This window comes from Diospyros lotus, chromosome 11, assembly GCF_014633365.1.
Source record: "Diospyros lotus cultivar Yz01 chromosome 11, ASM1463336v1, whole genome shotgun sequence".
In the NCBI taxonomy this organism is placed as follows: domain Eukaryota; kingdom Viridiplantae; phylum Streptophyta; class Magnoliopsida; order Ericales; family Ebenaceae; genus Diospyros; species Diospyros lotus.
This window is the reverse complement of record NC_068348.1, coordinates 19,884,373-19,912,106: the sequence shown is the minus strand read 5'-3', so window position 1 is coordinate 19,912,106 and position 27,734 is coordinate 19,884,373. Positions and strand designations below refer to the sequence as shown.

General features: G+C 33.1%; 1 protein-coding gene across 4 annotated transcripts; it reads left to right on the top strand.

Moving 5' to 3' along the window:
• Positions 1 to 17,410: 17,410 nt before the first annotated feature.
• Positions 17,411 to 25,589, top strand: LOC127813487 (calcineurin B-like protein 1). 4 transcript variants are annotated; one of them, XM_052354484.1, is made up of 10 exons: positions 17,411 to 17,611; positions 18,401 to 18,532; positions 18,805 to 18,887; positions 22,781 to 22,840; positions 23,109 to 23,217; positions 23,317 to 23,369; positions 24,278 to 24,358; positions 24,710 to 24,751; positions 24,855 to 24,967; positions 25,045 to 25,589. In XM_052354484.1, exons 2-10 carry the CDS (start codon positions 18,454 to 18,456, stop codon positions 25,106 to 25,108), a joined length of 684 nt encoding a protein of 227 aa, XP_052210444.1. In that variant the 5' UTR covers positions 17,411 to 17,611; positions 18,401 to 18,453; the 3' UTR covers positions 25,109 to 25,589. The 4 variants fall into 4 exon arrangements, with proteins under 4 accessions (XP_052210444.1, XP_052210447.1, XP_052210445.1 ...); XM_052354485.1 differs by lacking the exon at positions 17,411 to 17,611 and adding an exon at positions 17,624 to 17,921; XM_052354486.1 differs by lacking the exon at positions 17,411 to 17,611 and adding an exon at positions 17,942 to 18,191.
• The last annotated feature ends 2,145 nt before the right edge of the window (positions 25,590 to 27,734 follow it).

Below are 27,734 nucleotides of genomic sequence, written 5' to 3'. Positions count from 1 at the left end.
CTAGTTAAGGTTCCCAATATGAGTAAACCCAGTAAGGTAGGGAACTTGTACCTGTCGGCTACGACCAAAAACTGAGATATGTTTAATTATGTTTGGTGGTTGAAGTAATTTATGAGGCTTGATGGTATTTGTTTGAAATTGGATTTATGCTCTAAGGGCCCAATCAGGTACGAGGCTTAGGTGAGTTTCCGCTGTCATCGTAATTGACTCTCGAGTTCTCGTCTGGTCGAAGGCGGCGAAGCCTCGACCCCACCCAGGGTGCCCACATTATTTAAAAGTTTTATATTGGCAGGGGCATAGTCGTCCTTCGGTGCAGGCCTAGATTATAATGCGTGTCATGGTGGCACCCGTTAGTGGGGGCCGGGGCGTCACATACTGCTTCTGGCCACCAAGTGTCGCCGTATCTGACCACCATCGATGGAGCCTCCAACCCCCTCACCCAGCCGCTGCATTGTCCGTCACCGCAAGTCCACCCCACTCACTGCTTCAGGCTCCATTGCTCTCTCTCTCTCTCTCTATATATATATATATAGAAAGAGAGGAGGTATGCCTGTGTATGAAAGGGGCTGGAAAATGGGATATGGGTAAGAGGGAGGGAGAGAGAGAGAGGAAGAGAGAGAAGGGTTAGAGACGAGGATTGGTGGGTGGGAAGGAGAGGGAGAGAGACAATGAGATAGTCGCTGTGGGTGGGAAAATTTTTAATCCCATCCATCAAATGTATCAGAAATGATCACAGCCATTGAAATGTCTCTCTTTTGAGACATTTTCAAAAACCATCATGTCTTATTATATAGATATGTTGGAAGTTCATCTTTTTAATAATAGTTTAAATATATATTTTTAATGACAAAGTACTCTTATAATCGTCGTCCGTCATGCCTGTTGCGGCCACGGTCATGAATAGTTATAAACCATCATTCCTAAATTATCTATATAAATTGATAAATAACATATTATAATATGACGACTTCAAATATTAGGGAAATTTGGATAGAAACAAAAGAATATCCAAATAACATATTAATATTGAAGGATTTTTAGGTTTGTTGTTACTTTAATATAATAACAATTAATTTATAGTGCGAGAAAAAGTGATCTCAAAAAGTAATCCTCACGGTTGCAAATTTGGATGCTAGTGATCAGGAAACTAATGGCCTGAAGGGAAATGATTTGTAGAGTCTTGTGGATAATCAAATGCCCTAATGAACAAGTGGGCCTGCTGATTGTTAGTGATGTACCATTATACTATATTTAGATGGCGTCTAACGTGTGTGTATTAAAATACATGTGATGTATCTTTATAAAATGCAAGTTTTATTATCGTTCATTACTTTCTACTTTTGTTGTATAAATGAGTTCTTGAATTTCCTTTTTGAGAGTCTTATTTGCAATATATTAAGAATATGTGACGAGATTATTTAGTGATGGGATTTTTTAAGTATTCCTAGTCCTCAAATTAATTGGATGGGGACTCTGATTATCAATTATGAAATGTCACGAGATTTACTACCTTGATTAGTGTATGAGATAGTAATGATTAAGGATGGTGAGTCACATAACATACGACATATGGATATTTCTAGTAAAGTTGTGGGTGGTTGTTGGAAAACAACACATTGAATGTATCACCGATAACTGATCAAATGACATTATGGATAATAATCTTATTATCAAGTTGCGATTATATAATTGATTCTTTGATTTGAACATAGTTGTTTTGAGTATTGGTGTGTGGGATTTGCTAATGTGCCAAACTATCCAATTCAACAACTTGAGAGAAGAAGGAGTTTCCAAGAAGGAAAATATAAGTATGTAGAAAAATTCAACAAAACTTCCAGCTTCTTCCTTATCTTTTAATCTCCATTTTACATGCTTAATGGAAGGCCAATCAAGTGCTCATCCACTTCAATAAATAAACATTCTTGATGGTGTATGTCAAAACTCTCAACTAGTTTTTCTATTTTGTTGACCGACTTATTCAAAAACTCAAAAATCTATTGATTGATTACTAATATCAATCAACTATTTTTATCGTAAAAGTTTCAACGACTAATTGTACTTAATCTTTCTAGGCTAGGTTTTTTTTTTTGGGTCTCTAACAGCTATATCTTCAAAGAAGGACGGCAAAGTCTATAAATATGAGAAGATTTGAAGCGCAAAAGGAGAGATTAACAATTGGGCTCGTTGTTGTCAAACTAGCAAGTGGACTCGTACAAGTTTACGAGTTTATGTAGGAACCTCTAAACGAGTCAACGCGTTTGTAAAATTGAAATTATATTGAATTGGAGTTGGTGGCGAGTTAACTTGGTAAATTTGATGGAATCATGATTGCAACAATGAGTTTAACAAGTTCAATACATAGGCTTTTTATCTTCTTTAAATCTTGAATTTATATGGAATGGACCACGCCCAAATGATTGAGCCTGTCTTAATTAATCAAAATTCAACATTTAGTTTAATATTTTTAATTTTTTAACAAAAAACAAAAAAACCCCAAATCCCAGTTCTCTCTCTCACACACATCATAGGTCTGAGATCTTATCTCCAACAATTTCTGACCTTATCTCACCCAATTAGCAAGTCTCCAATCTCCTTTCATTAAAGAATCTTTATCTCATGCTTAGTGAAGAACATCTAGATCTGTGATTTTTTACAATTACTCTTTCTTGAACTAGTTTGGGATTACATTCTATTTATTCTTATTGGTTTAAAATGGAGATTTGAATGAATTGAATTAGTTAAATAGTAATTACCTTTCAATCAAATCTCAAGTTCAAGTTTCTAAAAAGAAATCACGATATGGATTTTAGCTCTGATGCTTGTTTGAGTTTCATTCAATGCTTTATACATGCACTTTTGTAGGTGCTTAGTATAAGATACTTTTAGGATCCTTTATGTACTGATTTACGTTAAAAAAAAAATTGAATGTTTGTTGGAACTTTTAAAATTATTGCTTGTAATTAGTGCTGTAGTTGTTTGAATTTTTATTTTAAATAATATATTAGAAGAAGAATTAAGACATTTGAATTTAGTTTGGATCACAAGATTTGAATCAATAGGTGTATTAAAAAATAATACCATCTATAATTCATTCATTAGATTCAAGAACAATATATAGACAGAGCGAAGCAACGATTAAGGAGTCAATTTGGAAACAATTGACTCCTTAATCTCTAAGCTAAGAAATGACACAAAAGAGGAAGCAAACTGAGAAAGGAAATCCTAAAAAAAAAAAAAAAGAAAACAAAATAAATCTCCTTGATTTGATTTGAATCTTCTAATCTTCCAACACTTCCCTTTTAAGTTAGTGAATAGATGTCTATCAATTCCAACTTGCTAACATTTAACTTAAAGTCTAACTTTAGTAACAAGGTTAGCATTTTGCAACTTTGTTGGCACATAATGCAAGGTGAATGTCCCATTGTCAATTCTTTTTTAATGAAGTTTCTATCAATCTTTACATGTTTCATCCTATTATGTTGAATAGAATTATAAACTATGCTGATAACAGATTTGCTATCACTGTATAACTTCATAGGTTCTTCCATTGGAATAGATAGGTCTTATAGTAACCTACTAATCCAAATCAATTCACACACGTCTTGAGCAATTGTCTTGTATTTAGCCTCAATACTACTACTTCTTGCAACCATTGCCTATTTCTTGCTTCTCTAGGTCACCATATTTCCTTATACTCTTGTGCAATACCCAGTAGTGGATTTTTTGTCTTTAATTAAACCTGCCCAATCTGCATAGCACTCAACACTTTGTTAGTCATTTTTATTGAATAGTATACCTTTCCCCAGAGTAGTCTTTAGGTAGCAAAGAATATGACTCACTGCTTCTGGATGTCCCTTTATGGGAGCATGCATGAATTAACTTACCACATTGACATTGTAAGCAATATCGGGTCTAGCGAGAGATAAGTAAATTAGCTTCACCACAAGGTCTTGATATATCTCTCTTTAAACTGGAGGATCCTTTTTAGTAATTGTACGCTTCCAATTTTGATCTAGAGGAGTCCCTGTAAGTTTGTAGCCCAGTTTCCCTATCTCCTTCAACAAATCAATTGTGTACTAACTTTGGGAAATAAAAATTCCTTTTTTACTTCTAGCAATTTCCATCCCAAGAAAGTATTGTAGGTGCCCAAAGTCTTTTACTTTAAATTCTGCTTGAAATTTACCTTAAGTCTAATAATTTCTTGTGTGTCATCCCTAATAATCACCATATCATCTACATAGACTATAAGTATAACCCTTTTCTCATCTTTAGACTTCTTCACAAATAGAATATGATCAACCTAACTTTGAGTGTAACCAAACTGCTTCATAGCTATTCTAAATCGAGTAAACTATACTCTAGAGGATTGCTTCATAGTACATAAGGATTTTCTAAGTTTACACACCATGCATGTTGTGTCCTTTTCGAACCTAGGAGGAAGTTTCATATATATCTCTTCTTCCAAGCTTCTATTCAGGAATGCATTCTTCACATCCATTTGGTGTAAATCCTAGTCTAGATTGGTAGCAAGAGAAATAAGAACTTTAATGGAATTCAACTTGGCAATAGTAGCAAACGTTTCACTATAGTCTATACCATAAGTTTGAGTGTACCCCTAAGCAAATAGTCATGCCCTATATTTGTTTATATTCCCATTAACATTCAATTTTGTGGTAAAAATCCACTTACACCCCACAACCTTCTTTCCTTCAAGAAGATGAACAATATCCCAAATCTAGTTCTCATTTAATACTGTCATTTTCTCCATTACAACTGCTCTCCACTTTTGATCTTGGAAGGCTTCATAGGCATTATTAGAAGTCATCGATCTGGGTTCATGTTCAAGTTGTTGGACATAGAGGTCTTGAGGTGTTGGGTTAGGCAGTGGAATCGAGATTAGAAGATAAATAGATAGATCCTAATGATTTTCTTTAGTTGAGATCTCCTTATAAAGAGAAGAATTGGGGAAGAATGCTTGATTTTACTTAGATGTGGTATCATAGGAGATGTAGAAATGCCTGAAAGTAGGGCAGTAGCACTTGTATTCAATTTTTAGTAAGAAAGTAGCCAAGAAAGATGCATATGTGAGACCTTGAATCAAGTTTTCCTCAAGTAAGACTGGGGTTATGGATAAAGATCGTGCTAAAAGACACCAATTTGCGTGCGCTAATGTTTAGTGGTAGATGCAAGAAGACAGAACTGGTTTTTAAAACTTTTTTTAAAGCCAAATAAACAAGTAATAGAAATGAATCATTTCTTACATGACATAGTGATAGCAACCATATGCATATAATAAAACCATACATTATGAAAATGCAATAAATGGTAATTGTTACCTCAATTTCGAAGAAGATGACTGTTACTTTCGTTGCACATCTGAGATGAGCTCCCACGATCCCATCACGCACCAACTCACGAACCAATTTCCTAAACCAGCTTCAATACCTGTCCTCAACTGACCAAGCCACCCCCACAAGCGCAGAGGACAAAGTTAGTCCACTTGTAGGCTGCCCTGGAACCCTTCGTTGGACTTGTATTAGGACAATCTCAACAAATTGAAAGAAGTTGGGACCATTCTTTCAACAAGCTCTCCATCTCATGGACTTCGAAATGAGGTATAGTAAAAGTGGCCGCGACTATAAATCCACCACCAGAAACCAGTACAACTGTTATCGTCGGTAACTTTTACCATCATAGGTATTGGACTGGCCGGAGAATGAATCGCAACCATCACTAGTTGCTTGCAACAACCCACTACCATCCACCGAAAACTCTTGTCGGTGTCGGAGTGCTTTTTTTTTGGCTACCTGTGTTGGTCTTCTGCAACGGCAACGACGAAGTCCTTATGAGATGTGCTTGTTGCTATCCATTCTACAACTATTAATTTCTAGGATGCTTTTGTCCATCAATGCTTCTCCAAGAAGCTTCTTGTAACACTGAGCCATGAGATTGCAACGCCTTATAATCTCCTCCTTCACTCACATAATGCTCGACCACACACATTGTATACAATATATCATATATATACATAGATGGCATTAAGGCGAAGGAAGAAAAATTGGTCGTGGGACCCATTAGCTTCCACACCCATCTCCTTTTTAACATATATCACATATAAGTATTACAAGAAGCAGAGAGAAATAACCTGATCAAGGAAGAATAAGAAGTTGCTTGCGTTGCCATACATATATATATATATCTAATATAGATTAAGGAGAAGCGGGAAGCAAAAGAAGAATGGATAGACGAAAGAGAGTAAGAGAGAGAATTATGAACTATCTCAAATTAATTTTCTTTTTTCTTTCTCAATATATATATATATATATTTTCAAATCCAGAGAACCATTCTCCCATATCTCTCTGCCCATCAATTTCTTGTGCAGGTGCACTAATTGCGCATGCTGCCCATCACCTCAATTGCCTTTTCAATTTCAAATTGATTTTGATTTTTGAACTCTTTTAATTAATTAATTCTTATAATATAATATAATATACATTATGCATAACAATTATACATATTAATATTATACAAAAATTAATAATTACACACTATGAACTTTTCTCATATTTAATATCTCTCTAAAAACCTCATTAACTCTTAACGATGTTTTGATCAACTATTAACTTTTAATGGTAATCAAATCTCTATTAACTCTTAATGGTGGAAGAATAGTCTATCAATTCAGATTTACTAATCCAATGCTATACCTATTCAGGTTGTGACTTTCTAGGTTCACAATTGAGAAGCAATTGAGACACGCCAACTCTTTAACAGTGATTGAACACTTCGATTTATTAAGGGGATATATCCATCTCCTCAAAGCATCTCGAAAGGTCCTGAGTAACATCTAGCCATGGCTTAGAACGATCTTATTAGCAACAAAGTCATAACTTCTTATAAACTTATTTAGGGTTTTCGATTACCATCCACTATAGTCCTTCCACTAACTAACATCTCAACTGAGTGAGAGCCATGGACTGACTAAACTCGCATGACTCGATAACTATGCCAAGATCTAGTCTAGGGTGATTGAGGTGACATATCTGAACTCCTTCCGACATCGAAAACTCTTTTCCAATCGTGTGTACCTTAGCCAAAGATTTCTAGGATATTCACTCCATGCCGGAGAACAATGGATCCCATCAGTGACCATCTGACTCCATACACTACTGCACAAAAGTCACACACAGAGTATCTCTATCTCTCACTCTGGATGGTTCTACTCAACAACAAATCCTCGACACCATTATACAAGACAATTCATTTCATCAATTTGCTTCCAACACTAAGGCTGGACAAAAATCACCTTATGGTATCTTGTTCCATGAGAAGCCTAATAATTATGAGCATATACACGTCTTTGGGTGCTTATGTTATGTTTTCATCAAACCCAAGCCTTCATATGAATTCTCTGTAAAAGCATGAAGGTGTGTATTTTTGGGATATAATATAAGAAAGAAAAGATATAAGGTAATGCAAATTGTAAGTAGAAGAAGACAATAATCAACACACGAACCATGATGATACTAACTCAAATGCCAACCTAGAAGAAGAAAGGGAAAATTCCGAAATAGAGAATCATATCAAAGGAAATGAGATAACTAATTAGGGGAGGCCAATAAGTGAAAAAATGTTGCCTATAAGATATGGTGACTATGTGTTAAATCATGCTAGCACATTTTCAGGCACCACATGAGCGACAAATCTTCTCAGACATACCCGATGACAAACTTAAGGATATAAAGACCATAACTCCAGATTTTAACACTATCTATTCTAATGTTATAGGAAACGCAAAACTAGAGGAAAATCCTAGCAGTTTCGAAAAGGCCATGGAGAACTTGAGGTGGTGAGAGGCAATGGATAAAGATCCAAAGGCATTAACAAATAATGTAACTTGTGATTGGTATGCACTAACGCTTAATGCATCAAGCAAGGGAGTCACTATTGTTTTGAAAACTCTTTTAAACACACACACGTAACGGAAATGATACAAAAACAATCCTTGCAAGACTAGGTATAGATAGCCATATGCAAACATATACGCATCAAAATGAAATACAGAAATAACTGTTACCTCATTCCGTTGTGATGCTACTACCTATTGTGCTTTTGATATACCTAACTCGAACTTCTTCAGTCACGAATAGCTTCTGCTAAGACGATTTGCTCTGGTACTTGCTTCCTTGGTTGACCAAGCCAACCCTAACAAATGTAGAAGACCAAGTTGGTCCATACCTAGGTCCACACCTAGGTTGCACTAGAATCCTGCACCTCATCCACATGCTAGACAAGCAAAAACGAAGGTGACTTCGAGCTAAGCTAGGCTCTCCTCGGATGAACGGGTCGTCTCATGACCTTAACACTAACTGAAATAGAGAGCAAGAGAAACATGAGGGTGATGGAGCAATAGGAAGAAGAAGATTAACAGTAGCAAGCTTGGGCGAGGTTTTACTGCTTCTCTCAAAATTGGATAAAAGATAGAAGAATACAAAAGCGTGTCTTATACGTTTCTTCTTCTTCTTCTTTATATCTTCTCTCTCTATTAAATGCGTCTCTGACGCATGTGATATGTTAACGAAAGAAAACCACATGGGATCTAATCCCACTCAAAGAAATTATCAACCTTTCCAAATGAATTGTTGACGGTTTCCAAAACTGTCGATTGTTCCAAGAAGAGTGTCAACTGTTTCAAACATTTCTTTCAAAATTTCACCAAATTGCATCAAAGCTCACTATTAACTCTTAATGGAACCAAAACCTCCTATTAACTCTTAACACTCTCCTTCTATTAACTCTTAATAGTTTGTTGATCCATTTGTTAACTTTTAACAACACATCCATCATTATCATTAACTCCTAATGATGATTGAGAACACACGAAAGTAAGGAATCACTAATCCAATGCATTACCTAGTATGTGTGTAATCTTCTAGGTTCATCGCTATGTAGCAATCAGGTCATGCCAAACCTTTTGACACTGACCGAACACTTCAGTCTACTATGAGAAATTCTCCATTTTCTCACAGCACCCTGAAAGGTCTTGAGTGACCTCTAGCATAATGTTAAGACAATCCTAATGGTAATGAAGTCAATACTTCAATGAACCTATTAGGGGCTCTCGATTATCGTGCATTATAATTATTCCACTAACTAACATCTTGATCGAGTAAGAGCCATGTACTAATTAAACTCATAAGACTCGATAAATATGCTAAGATCCAACACGGTGTGGTTAATATGACACATTGGAGCTCATTTTAACATCAAAAACTCTTTCTAATCATACGTACCCTAGCCAGAGGTTTTCCAACCACAACCAACTGAGACCGCATAGAATGTTCACCCTGATAGACCAGGAGGTGCTATGGCACACACCAAGAGGGGGGTGAAATGTGTAATTTAAAAACTTAATTCAACATGAAAAACTTATTGATACAAATTGAGGTTTTAGTGATTTAAAACGTAAAGCATATAAAATGACAAATGTAAATTTACAAAGATAAATATGTGAATCAAGAGAGGAATGGATAGGTGCTTGACAAAAAAGAGAATTTAAAGAACACAAGCACACAAGAACACCAAGATATATAGTGGTTTAGCTTAACCCAAGCCTAATCCACTACCTTACCTCATCGCTAAGGATTTTGCAAACAATCCACTAAAACCCCCTACTTAAACCAAGTAGGTCCTTTAGTCCGCAACTAGGAAAATTACAAAATCTCCTACTCAAATGGGCTCTCTAGCTACACAAACAAGGAAATATAAGAAATGTAATCAAGAAAAGATCCAAGAGATAAATCTCTTAGTTACAATGTCTCTAAAAATACAAATAAGGCTTAAATGAATTGATACAAATAAAGATTAAAGCCTTGAAGAGAGAAAAATGAAGCACAATCATTGTAAATACAAATGAGTATAAATGTAAGCTCAATTCAATTTATTCCCGTCCATTAGCCTTTTCTTGATCTCATTGGTTTGTATTTATAGGCTTCTCAAAAGTTTTGCCCGAAATTAGTCGTTTTTGAGCCGTTGGAGAATGAGAAACTAGCCATTAGAAACTGTTAGAGACACAAACGATCGACAGACTAAAAATGTTAGTCGACTATATTTTTGAATAAAAATAAGACATAGTCGATAAACATGTAGGCATAATCGACAGATGTCCAACCAAAATCACTAATAGTCGATAGGCACCTTCATATAGTTGGCACATGCAAAATATGAAGAAAATTGCTAACATCAGACACACAAATAGTCGATAGAACAACACATAGTCGACAGTTCAAAGGCACTCAGTTGACAGATGAAGACTTTGAAGATACAATACATTAAGACATATTTACATTTCTTTAGTTTAAGTAAATGTTCTCATTTTCTTTAATTTATATTTTACCTTCCATTTACTTTAATACATAAATGTAAATAAGAAAGTACTCCATATTTGGATTCAATAAAAATATTAAAAAAATTAAAATCTATAATCATAAAAAAATAGAATTTTGATTTTAGTACAAATTCGGATTTAGCAAATTTGTGACTCTCAAAATACATATCTTATATTTATTGAAAAATTCAATAAAAATCATTTTAATAACAATTAATACTAGCTATCAAAATATTGAGATATAGTTCTTCAAAATGGAAACATTTTCTTATATATTTCCTTATAATGCTCTAATTTTTCATACTTAGAAGTTAAGCATCAAAATACACAATAGAATTATTTAAGCAATTTAGCTCAACAACATGGTCTTTTGCAAACCAATTTGAAAAATCATTTAGAAGATTATTTTAAAACTCAATATTTGTTTGTGCTAATCTCCAATTAATATAGAAAATCATAAATCATTTTGATTTTCATATTCTTGACAAATCATAATCTCCAACAAATCATAATCTTGACAAATGACTTAGGGAATAAGTTGATTTTATTTTTCATCATCAAAACCAAATACAAGAGTAAAATATCAATCTCCCAATTTTTGATGATTGGCAAAACCTAAAATCAATTTCAACATATCTCTCCCCCTTTTTGTCATAAATCGAAAAGGTTTGTTTTCAAAAATGAAAACTCAATACTCTCCCATAAATAGAATGAGTTTTAAAATGATTTTGAGATAACAAACAATATAAGCTTCAAAAACTTTTCCTTAAGCTAATATGACTAGAAATAAGTCATCCATTCTTAGATACTCCCCCTTAAACCAAGAACATAAATAGTTGAGTTGTATGAATACTTACGTGAGAATCAATAATTAATAAGCACATAATCTATACATTCATACATTCATATACATGTACACAATCCATGTACAAGAGTCATTCATAAGTCTTTCGCATAATAGGCCATAATAATCTCTAAATAGTTTAAAAATTTTGATATCATATATCACTCCATTTGCTCACAGGATATTTGCTTTACAATGCATAGCCATTCATCGTATAAGAGGCATATAATTTAAATGATCAACATAGGAATAATATATATCATTATAAGGAAAGAAATTAAGGGAAATACTCCCCTTGGAGATGAAAACTCCCCTTAGATATGATATAACATTTAGTCATAAAACTTAAAACTTCCTCTTAAGATATAGATCATTAACATTATATTCAATCAATATAACTACGTTAGAGGCACAAAATGAAAGAATGAACCACATGTACTCATTTTTCATATATTCAAAGGATAAGTGTTCATTAATCATACAAAACCAAATAATGATACCAATTGATAGACTTGGATAGCAAAGGTCAACACATTGTCTAGGATTACAACTCATGCAAGAACCACGCTAAAGGTCAGTGGATCCCATCACTGAACATCTGCCTCCATATACCACTGCATAGAGACCACATAGAGTGTATTCTCATCTCTTATATTGGATGGTTCTGCTCAACGATAAATATTTGACACTAGTGCACAAGACAACTTTGTCACCTCTACTTTGGGGATCAAATACATAATTGAAAATCAGCAATATATCATTAATCCTCCCAACCATGTGATCTATCACAAACATCACATTTAGCAGATGTTCAAGCAACATCCACCCACATATCTACTAGCTATATCTCATGCGATATGGCATGTGACTCACCATCCTTTGTCATTAGTATCTCATACTTTAAAAATCATGTGATATAGATCATTATCACATATTCTTAACAACTTAAGAATATGACCATTATTAGGAATCTAGGGATTTATTCATACACATTTGAAGAGAAATGAATGAAGAAATTATCGTTTTATTAATTGCAAGAATATCATACATGTATCCCTATTACATATTAGATGACTTCTAAATCCAACATTAAGCATATATCACTAACAACTTAGAGCTTGTTCCAAGTATTTAAGGACAAGAAGACTATAAGATCAAAATGGGTTTTCAAAATAAAATACAACCTAGATGGCTCAATTGAATGCTACAAGTCTCACCTTGTTGCAAAATGATATAGCCAAGTCGAAGTGCTCGACTACAATGACAATTTTGCTTTAGTAGCCAAGTTTACCATTATAAAATGTCTTATTGTAGTTGTTGTCGTCAAAGAATAAGAGCTTCACCAACTTGATGTCAATAATGCATTTCAGATGAAGAAGTGTTCATGAAACTTCCACAAGGCTATTAGAGATAAAAAAAAAGGGTTTAGCATGGAAACTTCACAAGTTGTCGTTCAATTTGAAACAAACTTCCAAAAAATGGTTTGGAAAATTGACAAAAGTTATAATCAGGTATGGCTTTAAGCAAAGTCCTTCAGACAATTCCTTATTCACGTTGTCTGCAAAAGGTAATGTGTTAATAGTGCTCATTTATGTAGATGAATTGATACTTGTAAGGGATAACAAGGATAAGTACAACCACTTTAAGAGATATTTGCAATGTTGTTTTAAGATCAACGACTTGGCCATTACACTATTTTCTTGGATTGAAGGTTAAATAGACCAAGGAATATATCACAATTAGCAAAAATATGCTAGAGATATCATATAAAAAATAGGCATACTTGATGCCAGAACAAATGAGTTTCCCATACCATAACAACACAGGTTATCAACTATAGAAAGGGATCCTTTCGACCAACCTTGGATGTATCATCCTTTCATTAGAAGATTTTTGTATCTAACACTAACAAAGCCAAACATAACATTCAATGTACACCTTCTTTGCCAATTTATGTCAGATCCCTGAGATCTTGATATAGCTATGACAAATTGGTTAGTTTGTTACTTGAAGAAGGACCCTGGGCAAGGTATCTATTTTCCAAAGAATAACATGCTAAAGTTGAAAGTTTTTTGTGACTTTAATTAGGCCACATGCCCCACCACTAGAAGGTTAATCACTGGGTTCGTATGAAACATGACACACTATTCTCCTGTCGATATTCTCATACTAAACGAGGTAGTAACCCCTGTGTTAGTCTATACTCGATTAATCGGAGTCCATATCTAAAGAATCTATAGATTATGAATAGTTTAAGAAATTCTGTTATCAGAGAATCCTGTCACATAGTCTAACACCTTGAGAATAAGATTCTCACACAGAAGATCTAAGGATTCATTCATATAATTGATTGAATAAAATATGAATGAAGAAAATCTTGTATTTTATTAATTTATACAAAGATACAATAAATGCATTAAAACAAGTCCACTAAATATCATTCAAATCTAGCATTAGAGCATACAACACTACCAATATTCACTGAGGTTCCTCGACCTATTGAACTACTCTGTGATAATAAATTTGCATTTCACATAGTTTTTAATCCTATTTTCCATGAATGCACAAAGCATATTAAGTTGAATTGTCATTTCATTCAAGAAAAGGTCCAAGCAAACTACTTAACCTCCTTTTATGCCATCTCATTGACAACTTGTAGATATTCTCACCAAAGGTCTCAGGCTTGAACAATTTCACATGCTTCTTTAAAGCATTAGGATCCATAGTACTCATCAGCTTGAGGGAGGTTATGTAGGAAATATTCTGGTACAACAAGCTTGATATGTTTCCATCATCCGGTCAACTTGAGGGGATTGTTTTTGGAATGTAGGAATATTTTCTTTATTACTTAACATCAGTTTAGGCACCAAATCAAGAACCATATATAATCTTTCTTGACCTTCACTATGATTGATTCTTTGTAATTTAGGAATGTTACCATTACAAACACCTCATACAAAACTAGTACTTTCCATTATTTGGTTGTATCCTTTGTGTGTGTGTGTTGTAGCCTTGTCTATTGTATTTATCATCAAATATAGTTTTCATCTTACACAATTCTAAAGGAAAGACACAACTATAGCAACAAGAATAAAACAAAAGCAAGCGACAGTAAGGAGGACTTTTGGATCAGATCTTAATTTATTGTCTTGTAGAAAATAAAGTAATTCAAATTCTAGTAGGAGTTGAGGACTAGTCACCTCAAATTTTAGTAGAAATTGGAGACTTCAAGATTAATCTTGACACTAATCCTAAATCAATTCGAATTAGGAAAAACAAAATAAATAAAGTTGAAGCAAGACTAGACAAACCCATAGATACTAAAATTCACTCTTAACTCACTCTCATACCCCACCCTTAATTCATAAGTATTTTATTAAGGCTAAGATGATATATATCTTCAAGAAATGTAGTTCTAGAATTTCAATATGGGACAAGACTTCCCCACTTGGCTTTGTAAATCCCCATAGATAAGGCTTGAAACACAACAAATTTTCAAACAACTCCATCACTATAAAGATTGTAGCTTAGATCTCAACAATTTATTATTTTTCTTATTGATAATGCATATCCATGCTAAGTATATTTTAACAAATTGTTTTGAATTTTATAATATAATTTTATGTAACATGTAAATGCAAGAGATGTAGTACTTTGGAAAAATTAAAATGTAAAATGAAAATTATTTAACACATAATTAATGTTTAAAGGTAACATTGTCCAAATTTAGTACATGCCACTTTCTTTCTTTTCTTTTTTGCAAAATATGGAAAGCTTTTATCTTAAAATTATATCATAGAGAACTCCCTAGTAAATGAAAGACACTTTGCTTTTCTATTATTTAAATTTTTAATTTTATATTTTAAATTAAGAATGTGCCTTGATAGTAATAATAAGATTATTTCTCGTGATAAAAAGATTGGCTAAAAGCATATTTATCGTTCTAAACTTCTATTTTTTTTCTTGTGAAAGCTTAAGGGATTGTTTTCTTCGTATTTTAGTTTTTAGTTTGAATGTTTTTTTTAGATTACTGAAAATTCGTTCTTTTTGTCTTTAGTATTTTTTGCGTTTTGAAAATTTTAAGTGTGTTTGTGATAAAAATAGTCAAGACAACTTTTGTTGTTTTGAGTTTTTTTTACAAAATTTTTCCTTATTTCTGAAAATACATTTTTGAAAATATGAAAGTAAATACGTTTTCACTATTTTGAAAAACTAAAAAGTAAAAATGGCTTGAAAATAGTAAAGAGAATAGAGTCTAAACTTTTAATGATTCCAAATGTGCCCATAAAGTTATGCCAAAAGAATATTTATACCCTTGAATTTTTCGAAATTTCAAATATACACAAACTCTACAAATCACTCATTTAAACACCTGGCCAGCAAGTGATACACACCCGCACTAACGTGTCATTTTTCTAGCGTCTCCTCAACTCCCTCTCTCTCTTCAAGTGCGTCTTCTCTCTCTCCCACATCTCCTATGTCTCTCTAGTTAGGGTATGTAGGTTAGTTGGGTTAGACAGCTGACTAACATGCCCGAGTCGATAATCACCCCATCATTTGGGAAAGGATCAAAGATTGGGCTAGTTTGGGGATAGCATTTTTTGCAAGAGACGTAGCTAGAGGAGACACATGAGACGCTAAAGAGAGATGAGACATAGCTGAAGAGAAAAAAAGAGTTGAGAAGATGCCTTCAGGGAGAGATAAAAAGTGTCTGTGTATTGAAGAGATGCCAAGGAAAAGATGATATCCCATAGATATATATATATAGAGAGAGAGAGGATAAGTTTAGGAATTGTTGAAAACTATTACGTTAGCATGCGTGCATATCATTTACTAGTCAGATGTTTAAATGAGTGATTTTACGTAGTTTATGAACACATTTAAAATTATAAAAAGTTTAAAATTCTAGAAGAAAAATATACAAAAATTTAATGACATAAATATGTTTTTAACCTAAGTTTAGAGTATATTTAATATCACAAAAAATTTAGAGTTTCATAAAAAATATATATAAAAATTCAGACATATAAATATGCTTTTTACCTTAAAAAATTACAATCATGCATTCTCGTAAGGTACGCTTTCTATGTTAGTATATAACTATAACTATATTATTATTGTTATAACCTTGCGATGATTCAACAAAAACTGCCATATACTACACTAACATTATTGTGAGACAGGTGGCTAGACAATGACAAGTATCTTATTGTGATTTTCAGCCATTATTATTATATCATAATTTAATTTAATACCAATAATATGAGGTCAAGAATTAAGATGGTAGTCCAATAATAATCACTAGAAAACAACAATATATCAAGTTTTCTATCTAGGGATTATTATCCTTGCGCAGTCCCCCGCTACTCGTGTTCTCGATCTTGACAGAGAAAGTAAATTTCAGGTGAAAATTTTGTTTTACTGCGTAGTGTAAAGAATCAAACCCATAATCTATTAGTATGAATTTTAAGTAATATTTGTTAATCAAAATATAAATTAAAAAAAGTAAAATATAGAAAATATTTTAAATTTTTATTCTTTTCAAAGTGTTTATTAAATTTATCTGACGACTTTTAGAAAAGAAGTCACATGACTTTTTATCTGTCATTTTTTATATATGTTTATCTCTTTATTCTCTTAAGATAAGCATATTTTGAACCTTATAAATAAGAAAAAATGATCATACGTCTTCTAATGCATTTTAAAAAATATAACAAATTATTTGATAAAAATCTTAAAATGTTTTCTATACTTATTTTGATGATTTTATATCTTAGTTTAGAAAATATGCTAATTTTATCTTGATATAATTTTATGTTACTTATTTTAACAAACGTTACCCTAATAAATATATTTCATGACCATTATGATTTGCATTATTAGGTGATTTTACATTTTTGGGTATCATTTTATTAAAAAAAAAAGGACTATCGTTCTTCTAAATAGACGAGAAATGTCATTTAGACCATTTTAAAAAAATACTTTATTTTTGTTACTCATTCTTTCATGAAATTATTTCTATTTTTTAAAAATGTTAGTAATTCTAACATTTTAGCATAAATAACCCAATAATAATAATATATAAAAGAAAGCGTCAAATGGATTCATTTTTTTTTTTTTTTCTTGGTAAAAGATTTTGCTTCTACATGTTAAGGCGGAGGTTTGTCTCTCCGTCACTTGATTGGACAAGGCGGACTCTAAATCTCGGATCAGAGCTCTCCCAGCCGTACGATCAATCATACAACTCGGCCCAAGTTCTCCATAAACCTCCTCCTTCGAGTTCATCTCTCTCTCTCTCTCTCTCTTCCTACTGTTTCCCTAGCTTTCTCTCTCTAGCCTCACGGCATTTTCCGGCTGCTATTTCTGGTTTCGGAATCTGGTATATCACTTCCCTCGATCAATTGAGCGTGCAATTGTGCAATTTTAGGGTTTTGGAATGCTGGGTTTTTTGGGTTCCAATACAGCTTTTTTTACTTTTGGTGCTTTTTGCTTTTGTACTTCCTGTTTGCCAGCTGACGAACTAAATGTCGGTTATTGTTTCTTGGGATTAAAAAAATGTCTGAAAATGTACAGCCAGCCTGCTTTGCTTTTACTGTTCTTCCAGCGGCTACTCAACCGGACCATTTGGTTTAGTGAGGAGATTCTGGGAAAAAGGAATGAAAATTGAATCTTCCTAGAATCCTCTGACGGTACAGTTATGGAACTTAAGTTGACGTTTTGGTACCCAGAAAATGACGTCCACTTGTTTTTACTGTTTTTTCTTCCTTTCTCTTTGGGTTTTATCGAACCTGGGACGTCATTGAAACTCTTGTCCCTGTCTCATGTTGGTCAGTGTATGTTTTTTACTTGAGTTGGTTTGGTATTTTATGTATTTTCCATTAGATGGGATTATTTGAACTCACTGGTAGGCTTCTTTTAATTTATTTGCCAACTTTTTCCTGTAGGTCTCTCTTTACCAGGTTGGAAAGATCAGATCTGAATTTTGTTTAACTTGCAAAGACTTTTTGATCTCTGATGTTAACTTGGATTCCTTTTGTGATCTGGAAACTTGATTGAATCTACATGTGATGTAGTTATTAGGTGTTGTTTACTGATTATTTTGTGTCTTGGTGTTTGAATTTCTATTGGTAATTTGCAAGGTTAAAATGGTTTTGATGATAAATTGTAGAGAACCTTAGGCGCTAGGCACTGCTCTGGTGGTAGGTGCTTTCTCCTTCGCAAATGGGCTGTTTCCATTCTACACCAAAAAAGCAGTTTGCTGGATATGAGGATCCTGTAATTCTGGCTTCACAGACGGCCTGTAAGTTGTTCAAATTTCTACTTAAGATTACATCGTTGCATAGTTTTGCAGTTTTCTGTAGAGGTGCAAGTTTGAACTTTGAATCTCTTTTTGTTTCTCGTTGGAGTTTCTTAAGTTGGCATTAGATCGTCTTAAAATTGATTGCCAAAGTTTATGAGTTCCTCATTTTAGATACGTTTAGGCCCAAGGACAATTTGTTTTTTGTTTCCGTTAAAGAGAAATGTTCAACATTGGTCTTGTAAATAACTTATGCTATTTTCCCTTGTTTTCAGTTAGTGTGAGTGAAGTTGAAGCACTGTTTGAGCTGTACAAGAGTATTAGCAACTCTGTTATTGATGATGGATTAATAAACAAGGTAACATGCAAATCATGCTTCTCTTCTTTGTTTTTTTTTTTATTTTTTGTTCTTAATACAACCCCCCACCCCAACCTCCCACATTTCGCCTTTTATGATGCATCTTTCATTGGTGGATTTGCTTGATTCTTAAACCAGTACACCAGTGTTAAAAGTCACTATTTGGTACCAATGGTCCAGGAAGTGTACATGGTTTATTCTTTGTTACTGATGAAAAGGCATTGACAAAACCTGGAACTTGAACTTTGTTTATAATATCAACAATTTCATTAAAGCTTACTGTCCATATGTGAATATGGGGCAATTATGCATTTATTGAAGTAGAAGCCCAATCATTCAATGCAACCCTATGATTGTATAGGAAAAAGAAAAAGAGACAAAGATGCACTTATCAAATAGAAGTCCAACGAAAAAGAAATGGAACAGAAATTGAAATTCAAGACTATTAAACTTTCCTTGACAGGTCTAACAGAATGTCAGCATCAGGGTGAAAACAAGGCACCCCTTCATAAACATAATATAATTTCTGGTTTCAGCCATTCAATGCTTAATTTAAACAGCGGCATTCCTGGTTAAACCACAACCTAACCAGTTATAATAATACAGTTAATCCGGTTCTCACCTTCCATCTAACCAGTGCCATTTTTAACTAACAAACTACTGCCTTCATTTTCATAAAACTCTAATCAAAATCTTTTAATGATTTTAAGCTCAAATATGACTATCATTGTAGCAGTAATCAATCTCCTCTCAAGATTTCCAAAATAATTTCTGTTACTCTTTTTAAACTAGTAACTAAGCCAGCCATGCCCTTTTGTTCTCAAAACCAGGCACAGTTTCTCCACACACTTCCCAAACCAACATCACAAGGTTTAATCCTACTGGGTGGGGGGGGGGGGGGTCGACCTGATGAATTCTAGACCTCTAGCCATCTCTCTTCATTACCACATCTTCTAGCCATCTCTCTCTCTCTCTCTCTCTCTCTCTCTCTCTCTCGCTACAAACTTTCTCCTTTTTATCCATTTGCCTCTCATTTGTGTTCTTTAGTCTTTTTTCACATGTTTGCACCATCTTAATTGTGTCTCTCAATCTAATTTTCAATTGGCACCACTGGGATGTTAAAACGTATGATCTGATTTTTTTATTTTGTCTCTTGTTGTATGACTACTCATTTACAGTAACATCCTTGTAGTACCTACACTCATATTTTGCACATATTGGTTTTTAATTGCCAACATTTTGAGCTATACAACAAAGATGATCTTCTAGTTGTTTGATAAAACTTTCTTTAGCTTTAATTGTGATCCCTTGGTCCTACAAGTAACATCTTCCATGACCTGTCCCTTTTGAACAATTGATGTGAGACATTTACACTGATAGTTTCTTGGGATAACTTCCATCTCAAAGTTAAGATGTTTCACTTTCACCATCAAGGTCGGCCCTAGGCATAGGTTGTCTAGGCAGCCACTTAGGGCCCCTCTTTCAAATCAAGTAATGCTATTCATCTCCTGTAGAGATGAACAACAGTCCATGTGGCAGTCACATGACAGTGTTTGATTGGAAAAAATGAAAGGACACTGAACAGATTTTATTGTAATGCCAACCAAACACTGTCATGTGGCTGCCACATGGACTGCTGTTCATTTCTACTGGAGATGAATAGCATTACTCCTTCAGATCCAATGCCTAGGGGCCCTTTCAGATCCAACGGTTTGGGCCCGGATCCAACCAATGGAAAAGTCAAAATTAGTAATAGGAAGAAAGAGATTGCTTTTGGGAGAAATGGCAATTAATGCATAGGGCAGTGGGTTACAAGCGCAATCATACGCCTGCAAGAAGAAGAAGAACTTGAAATTGAAAGGGGAGTGGGTTGTCGATTTGCTTATGTGTGTATATATATATATAATATTATATAATAATATTTATAATGAAAAGAAAAACAAGCAGCCAGGAAGGAAGCCCATTTTTCCTCCAATGTTATGTGCTCTGTCTTCTTATTTTGTCTATCTCCGTGCGTCCCTCTCAGCTCTCTTTTCTTCTTCTTCTTCTTGTTTTGTCAGTAGCACACAGCAATAGGTAGCAAACATCAGCGGCTAGTTTTCTTTGCAGAAGGATGAGTAAAATAGAAAGGCGATGAGCAAAATAGAAAGCAATCTGATTATATATATATATATATATATTGGTGCATTGGATATTTACATATCTCTTGAACTCTTCTCTTGTGTTCTTCTATTAATTTGTTTTGCAGATTTCAATTCAAATATCAAATCTAATTAGGTTCTATTGTTCCTCAATCAATTATATTTGAATTTGATATTATATTAATTTTCGTATTTAAATTGTTTATATATATTGGTGCACTAGATATTTACATCTCTCTCAAAGTTGAAGTTGATAAAATCTTACATTCGGTCAATAATATCACAAGAAATGTTGAATGGATTGGCGATAGTGTCTATTGAAAAACATTTGTCAGAACAAATTGATTGTAATAGTTTAATTGTTGATTTTTTTATCTAAAAATGCTAAAAGAGTAAATTTAAAGTGAAATATTGTGAATTTTAAACTAATATTGTGATAACTTTGAATGTTTTTATATAGTAAAAAATTTTTATTTGTATTTGTTACATATAATTTTGTTTTTAAATATAAAGGGTCTCATAAAATTTCGCTTAGGGCTCCTAAAATCTCAGTGTTGGCCCTGTTCACCATAATTCAAGTTTAGTATTCAGGTCTTCTTTTGTTTCGTCTACAAGTAGCATACACCAAGTCACTTCTTCTTCTATGTGCTTTGTGATTTCATCCATCACAAAGCCACAAAATAGATATAGTAGGAGTAGAGCACAAGTTATATGCTATTCAATGTTTGGAATGTGATGTTTTATAACTTCATACCTGTAATCTCTCTTTTGTGCCATAATTTATCTATGCATCTATGATCAATAAATTGGTTTGCTAAATCAATAACCATTGAGGGAGTAATCTCCTTGTTCTTTTTTTTTTTTTTGTATTAGTTATTCTCTATCTGTAAGATCTTTCTATGTCTCTATTGCCTTTACCTTGTAAATCAAGTCCCACTAGCTGTAGGCAGACTTTTTCTGCATGTCCTCTGGAGATCTTTGGATGATGATGCAGAAACTGTAATACCTGAACAACTTGCTAAAAAATGAATTTGTTGTGTGGTACAGAGATCATGCCAAAATAGTGTTATGCTACAACAACAAAACAAACATATTAAGCGTTAATCCTACTAGGCTACTAGCTAGGGTTGGCTACATGAATTCTAACTTGTCAATCATCTCTATCTTTCAAATAATATTTTGCTAATTATAACAAGAAATATTATTTTGTATATGGCAGAAATGTTGGGCTGTTAGGCACAATATGTACAAAATATGGCAGTAAATGAGCTTAAGATCTGATGGTAGATGTGCGGCCATGCTAAAAGGATTTAACTAGGAAAGAGGTTATCCATAATAAGGTTGGAATGGTGCTCTGAAATATGTTTAAGATGGTTTGGATATGTGAGATGAAAACAAATAGATGTATTTATTAGGAGTTGATGGAACGTAAGAAGTTTTTAACAAAAGAGGTAGAGGAGAAATGAAGAATACTTTTTTAGAAAATCTTAGATATGATATGGGATATTAGAACCTTTCTGAAGATATGGTCTCAAATCAAAATGAATGACAACTCAAAATCCTTGTATACTGCCCCACCTAGTGGGATTAAGGCTTTTGATGGGAAAGCTCTGTTTGTTGTGGTAGTAGTAGTTGTTTGCTTATAAATTTTGTTTCTAAGTTACAGCATATACATTTTATGTTTAACTGATTACGATCATTTTAATTATTTTTTTTTTTCACATGATATTGGACCTTTTGTTGGATATGCAGGAAGAGTTCCAATTGGCTCTATTCAAGAATAGGAAGAAGGAGAACCTATTTGCAAATAGGGTATGTGCTTTATACTTTTGTATTAAGTTGACCATGTGACAGTATTTATTATACATGTCAGGTTGTTTTTGGAAATTGGCATGAAAATAACCATGAGTCTCTCCAAGCAGAAATTATTAATTGGATTTTCCATTTGCTTTGATGCAATTAACTTACATTTTGTTTTCAAGATTATGAGTTGCTGATCAGTTTTTCTGTTGCATATAAAAATTACTTCAGTATGGCATTCGGCTTCTACTTCTTGAATCTGGACGAATTTTGCATGCAGATCTTTGATCTATTTGACGTTAAGGGGAAGGGAGTGATTGATTTTGGTGATTTTGTTAGATCACTCAATGTGTTTCACCCAAATGCGCCTCAAGAAGATAAGATTGATTGTGAGTAAAATCAATATGATATGTTCTCATTAGGTTGCCTTCGAGGTTTTTCAATGCAATACAGATTTATTAATACCATACAATAATATTACATGGCAGTTTCATTTAAGCTCTATGATTTGGATGGCACAGGATTTATTGAGCGGCAAGAGGTATGTTGGTGTTTAAATGCCACTTGAAGTACTAGTACTACTGTAATATATCTTTGGAAGAAAACGCATATGGCTGATGAGATGCTAAACTGCTATAATCTGAGGTTTCAATCATCCTAGAACTTATGACCTATGTGTTAACAGTTGGATTTTCAATCTGTTACTTCAAAAAGAAAATCAACCTACTGTAGTGAATAGTGCCTGATCCTACAGTTATGTAATTCACAGGTAGGGCCACATTAACTTAATGTATGTCACTTCTTTTTTCTTTTTCTTTTTTTCTCAGTTTGGTTAAATTGGTTGTTGAACAATCTGTTTTATTTTTATGCTGCTCCCATAACTTTGCTGAAGTTATTATACCAATAGATGTGACTTTCCGCCTCTTCACCTGTCTTGTATAAGATTACTTGAAATCAAGCCATACCTTATCTTTTATTAAACTTACTCTCTGTATATTTTGTTTTAGCTGATATGGACTTGCATTTCTACTGTTGATGAATCTTTAGTTTGGGTTTCAATATTTCCAGAAAGTTGTCAATTTTATTTCCCTTGTTGAAAGAAAGTAGGAGTAAATTTTTTATTTTATGGGGTTCACTTTCATTATTCCTGCACCATCTATTCAGCACATTGACTTCAACTAGTAAGAGACAACATCAAATGTTGTTTGTAGTTACTGATTCAAAACTTCAGTCTCCATCTGTTTTTCCTTTCCCTCTTCAGATGATTTTTTTTACTGCATAAATTATTCTTTTCCAGTCTGAAGACGCTTCATCTCAGATCTCAGTAGTTGCTTGCTTGTAATTTTGAGAAGACAAAACAATGGAGCACATAATCCATACAATTGTGTTGATTAAATTTATGCTCTACTTGGGGCACTTGCAGGCTTCTTCATTGCATAATTTTTGCAGGTCAAGCAAATGCTAATTGCTCTACTCTGTGAGTCTGAAATGAAGCTGGCTGATGAAACCATTGAAATGATACTTGATAAGGTGAAAGTGGTTACTGATTCTCCTGTTGAGGAGAAATTAATGCTCTTTCTTCATAAGCTTCAGATCTCTTGCTGTTCATTTTCTAAGGTTCTTCAGTCAAGAGGCATGAAATTTCCATTCTTGAACCCTTAGTTCTTTTTTACTTGAATGACGGGCATTATTAAGAATAGAAACATAGTGGTAACATGTTTGCTTCTTAGATTCATGCAACATCGAAATGTAGTGCAAAACTTAGCCGATTGGTGATTAGAAAGGAGCAGAGTTAGGAGTCAAAATACCTCCATGATATATAGTGATCCTCGCAAAAAAAAAAAAAAATGTGGCTCTGACCCTTGCATCATTTTGAAATAGGAAGTGGTTATTGGCCTTCATTTCCTGCTGCTTAACATTCAGGTGCTGTTTTAATTATGTTAACTGAATGACAATCATGCTTTCTGTTGGTAAGTTTTTTTTTCTGAAAACTACTAATTTAGAATTTGGTTTCTAAATTTTGTAGACATTTTTAGAAGCTGATATAAATCAGGATGGAAAGATAGATAAATCTGAGTGGCATAATTTTGTTAGCCGAAATCCTTCATTGTTGAAGATAATGACACTTCCATACCTGAGGTAGGATCACATCTTATTGACATGGATCACGTATAAGTCGATCAGTTTCAAGCCTGAGAATTGTAAGATTTTTGCAGGGATATAACCACCACCTTTCCAAGTTTTGTGTTTCATTCCGAGGTTGATGAGATAGCTACGTAACAAAGATGGTACTACTACCTTTGACTAGATTGAAATGTTCTGTTTTTTTTTTTCGTTCTTTCTTATTTCTTGGAAGAAAAAGGTTTGAAGCTCTTATGCAGCTGGAAACAGCTGGCTGCTGTTCTAGAATTGTAAAGTTCCGATTCAGGCATTTCCAAGTTGCATTTTACCCCATGAATAGCTGTAGTTGTAGATATAATTTGCCACCGTTCTGACCATATGAGATCCAAATACAAAGCTTTATCTGGAAGTACTTGATTAGCAAGTGATGTACCCAACAGAAGCAAGACGTTGTTTGTTCTTTTCACCCTGTGATTTTGCTGATGCAAACTAGGTAGGTAGCTGGTGGAGTATACAGTTACTGTTCCTTGAATCGTTATGGAGAAGTATTTTCTGCTTTCTTCGTGCCACAAAATGGACCCTAAGTAATGTACCCATCGCATCTGCCTTAATAAAAGATTATGATTTGAGGTATTTTTAAGATTGTGGGATCAGAGTGGTGTTGAATTCTGTTATTATTTGAATGGTTAAGGGTTGTTGGAAGGGTGGAAGGAATTATTGATCTTACTATTGATGGTCTCTCACATCACATGGTATAAGAATGTAAGTAAGCAGTAGCAATGGTATGGGAATGTAAGTTTAGGTGGGGGTACCCAGTTCTTTTACTTGGGATGCCATTTCTTGCCGGGGTTTTTGCCGTTCGGTCCTATAATTTTTGACAAGAGAGGTAAATATGAGTCTAATGCACAATAGTTGTGCAGGGACTAGATTCGAACTTGAGAATCTAGACTATCCACCACTCTCTGCTGACTACTGGGGTAATCTCGGGAACATTCAGTTCTTTTACTTTACTATTAAATGAGCTTTGACAAGATAGGATGGAGTCCTTTTGTATTCTTTTCATTCTTGTAAGCATAGTACTTGCTTAAATGAGAATCATGTGATTGAATCATACATTTGTAAAAAAATACTCCATTCTGGTGATCTATCCACCATTGTTATTTTACATTGAGTTTTGTGTTTACATGTTTTCCAAGCATATTGTTAGAATTAGATTGTCACAAATATTTATTTAATTTAAAATGTTTTCGTAACTAATCTTGGCTTATTGGAATATTAATAATTATATTATTTGATCACCTGTATAACACTGGATTTGGGGTATCTTGAACTCTAAACTCGTCATCAATTAACTTAAAATATAATTTTTAAATATTACTTATTTAAATGGGCATGCACCACGTGCGAGTTTAAATGTATAAATTATTTTATATGAGAAATTATATTAAATTATTTGTGATCTTGAAATGTAATTTAAATGTATTATTATTGTCAATAAATTAATTTTTTAAGTTAAAGACCAGTTTTAAAATAGTAATGGATATTGAGTGTAATACTTTACATTTATAGCAATCTTTTAAAAAAAAATTATTTGTTTTGGAGGGTCATAAAATAATAGTAAAAATTAACTTTTTATTTACATGAATTCAGTTGTATTTGTAAAACTTTAAAATTCTTTTGAATTTATTTTACCTCTTCATTGAAAACAAAAGAATTTATTTTAGCACAACGAATTTATTTGAATAATAAAAATGGGGAGATAGACAATAATTAATGTTAATGATCTTAATATAATTTATTGAAGTTAAGGATGGGAATGAATGAGATTTTAAGTTCTTTAGAACAATATTAAAAATAAATCTATAGGCAATGTATAAAATTTTCAAAGCCTATTTTATTTATTCATTTAAATAATTAAAGAAAAAAATACATTCGATACACTTGAGATTTAAGGTAGATCTCGATAGCACCGTGGTGTTTGAAAAAATGAGTACCTTTACATTTTAATATCATATTGTAATTTTTTTTCATATCAAATGGTGACTTAAAATATGAGTATGTTTTGCACTCTAAACTATTATATAAGAGATTAATCGAGTATTTTCATTATAAAATATTAACATTCGCGTTAAAAGCTCAATAATACTTAAGGATGTGACGTGTGTGAAAATATTTTTAAGGGAGTAATTAAGTATTTTCATTATAAAATGTTAAGACCTGTGGTAAAACCCTAATAATGTTTGGGAAGATGAAATAGTGGTGGCCTTTGTCTTCATGAAAACATTCGTGGCTATTGATGGCTTCCTCCGATAGGTTCTTTTTGGTATATATTGTGACGAATAAATTTTTTCATTTTTGTTATTGGGCTCATGGTATTTTGTGTTTAAGCTTATATTTTCTTTATGAAGTTGAGGGTATGTCCTTGCTTCTATGTTAGTGCCTTGGTAGTCTTTTTATGTTGATAATTTTTTTTCTTATTTTGTGTTATTGTTCAAGACATGCCCTAATATAGATATTGTGTCCTCTATTTTTTATTTAATGAAAGTCTCATTTATATATATAAAAAAACTTAATTAATTCTAGTTAATATTTTGAAATAACCAAATAACCCTTGTAATTACCTTTGTATTTAAAAATCTACCAGCCCCCATTCTCTCACTCATTTTTATTTTAGAACACCTTTATTTTCTTTCTTTTATTTAAGAAGAAATTGTCAACCACAAATGTAACACTCTCAATCTATTCCCTTTTTTTCTTTATTTTTCATCCTCTAATTTTTTTTTTT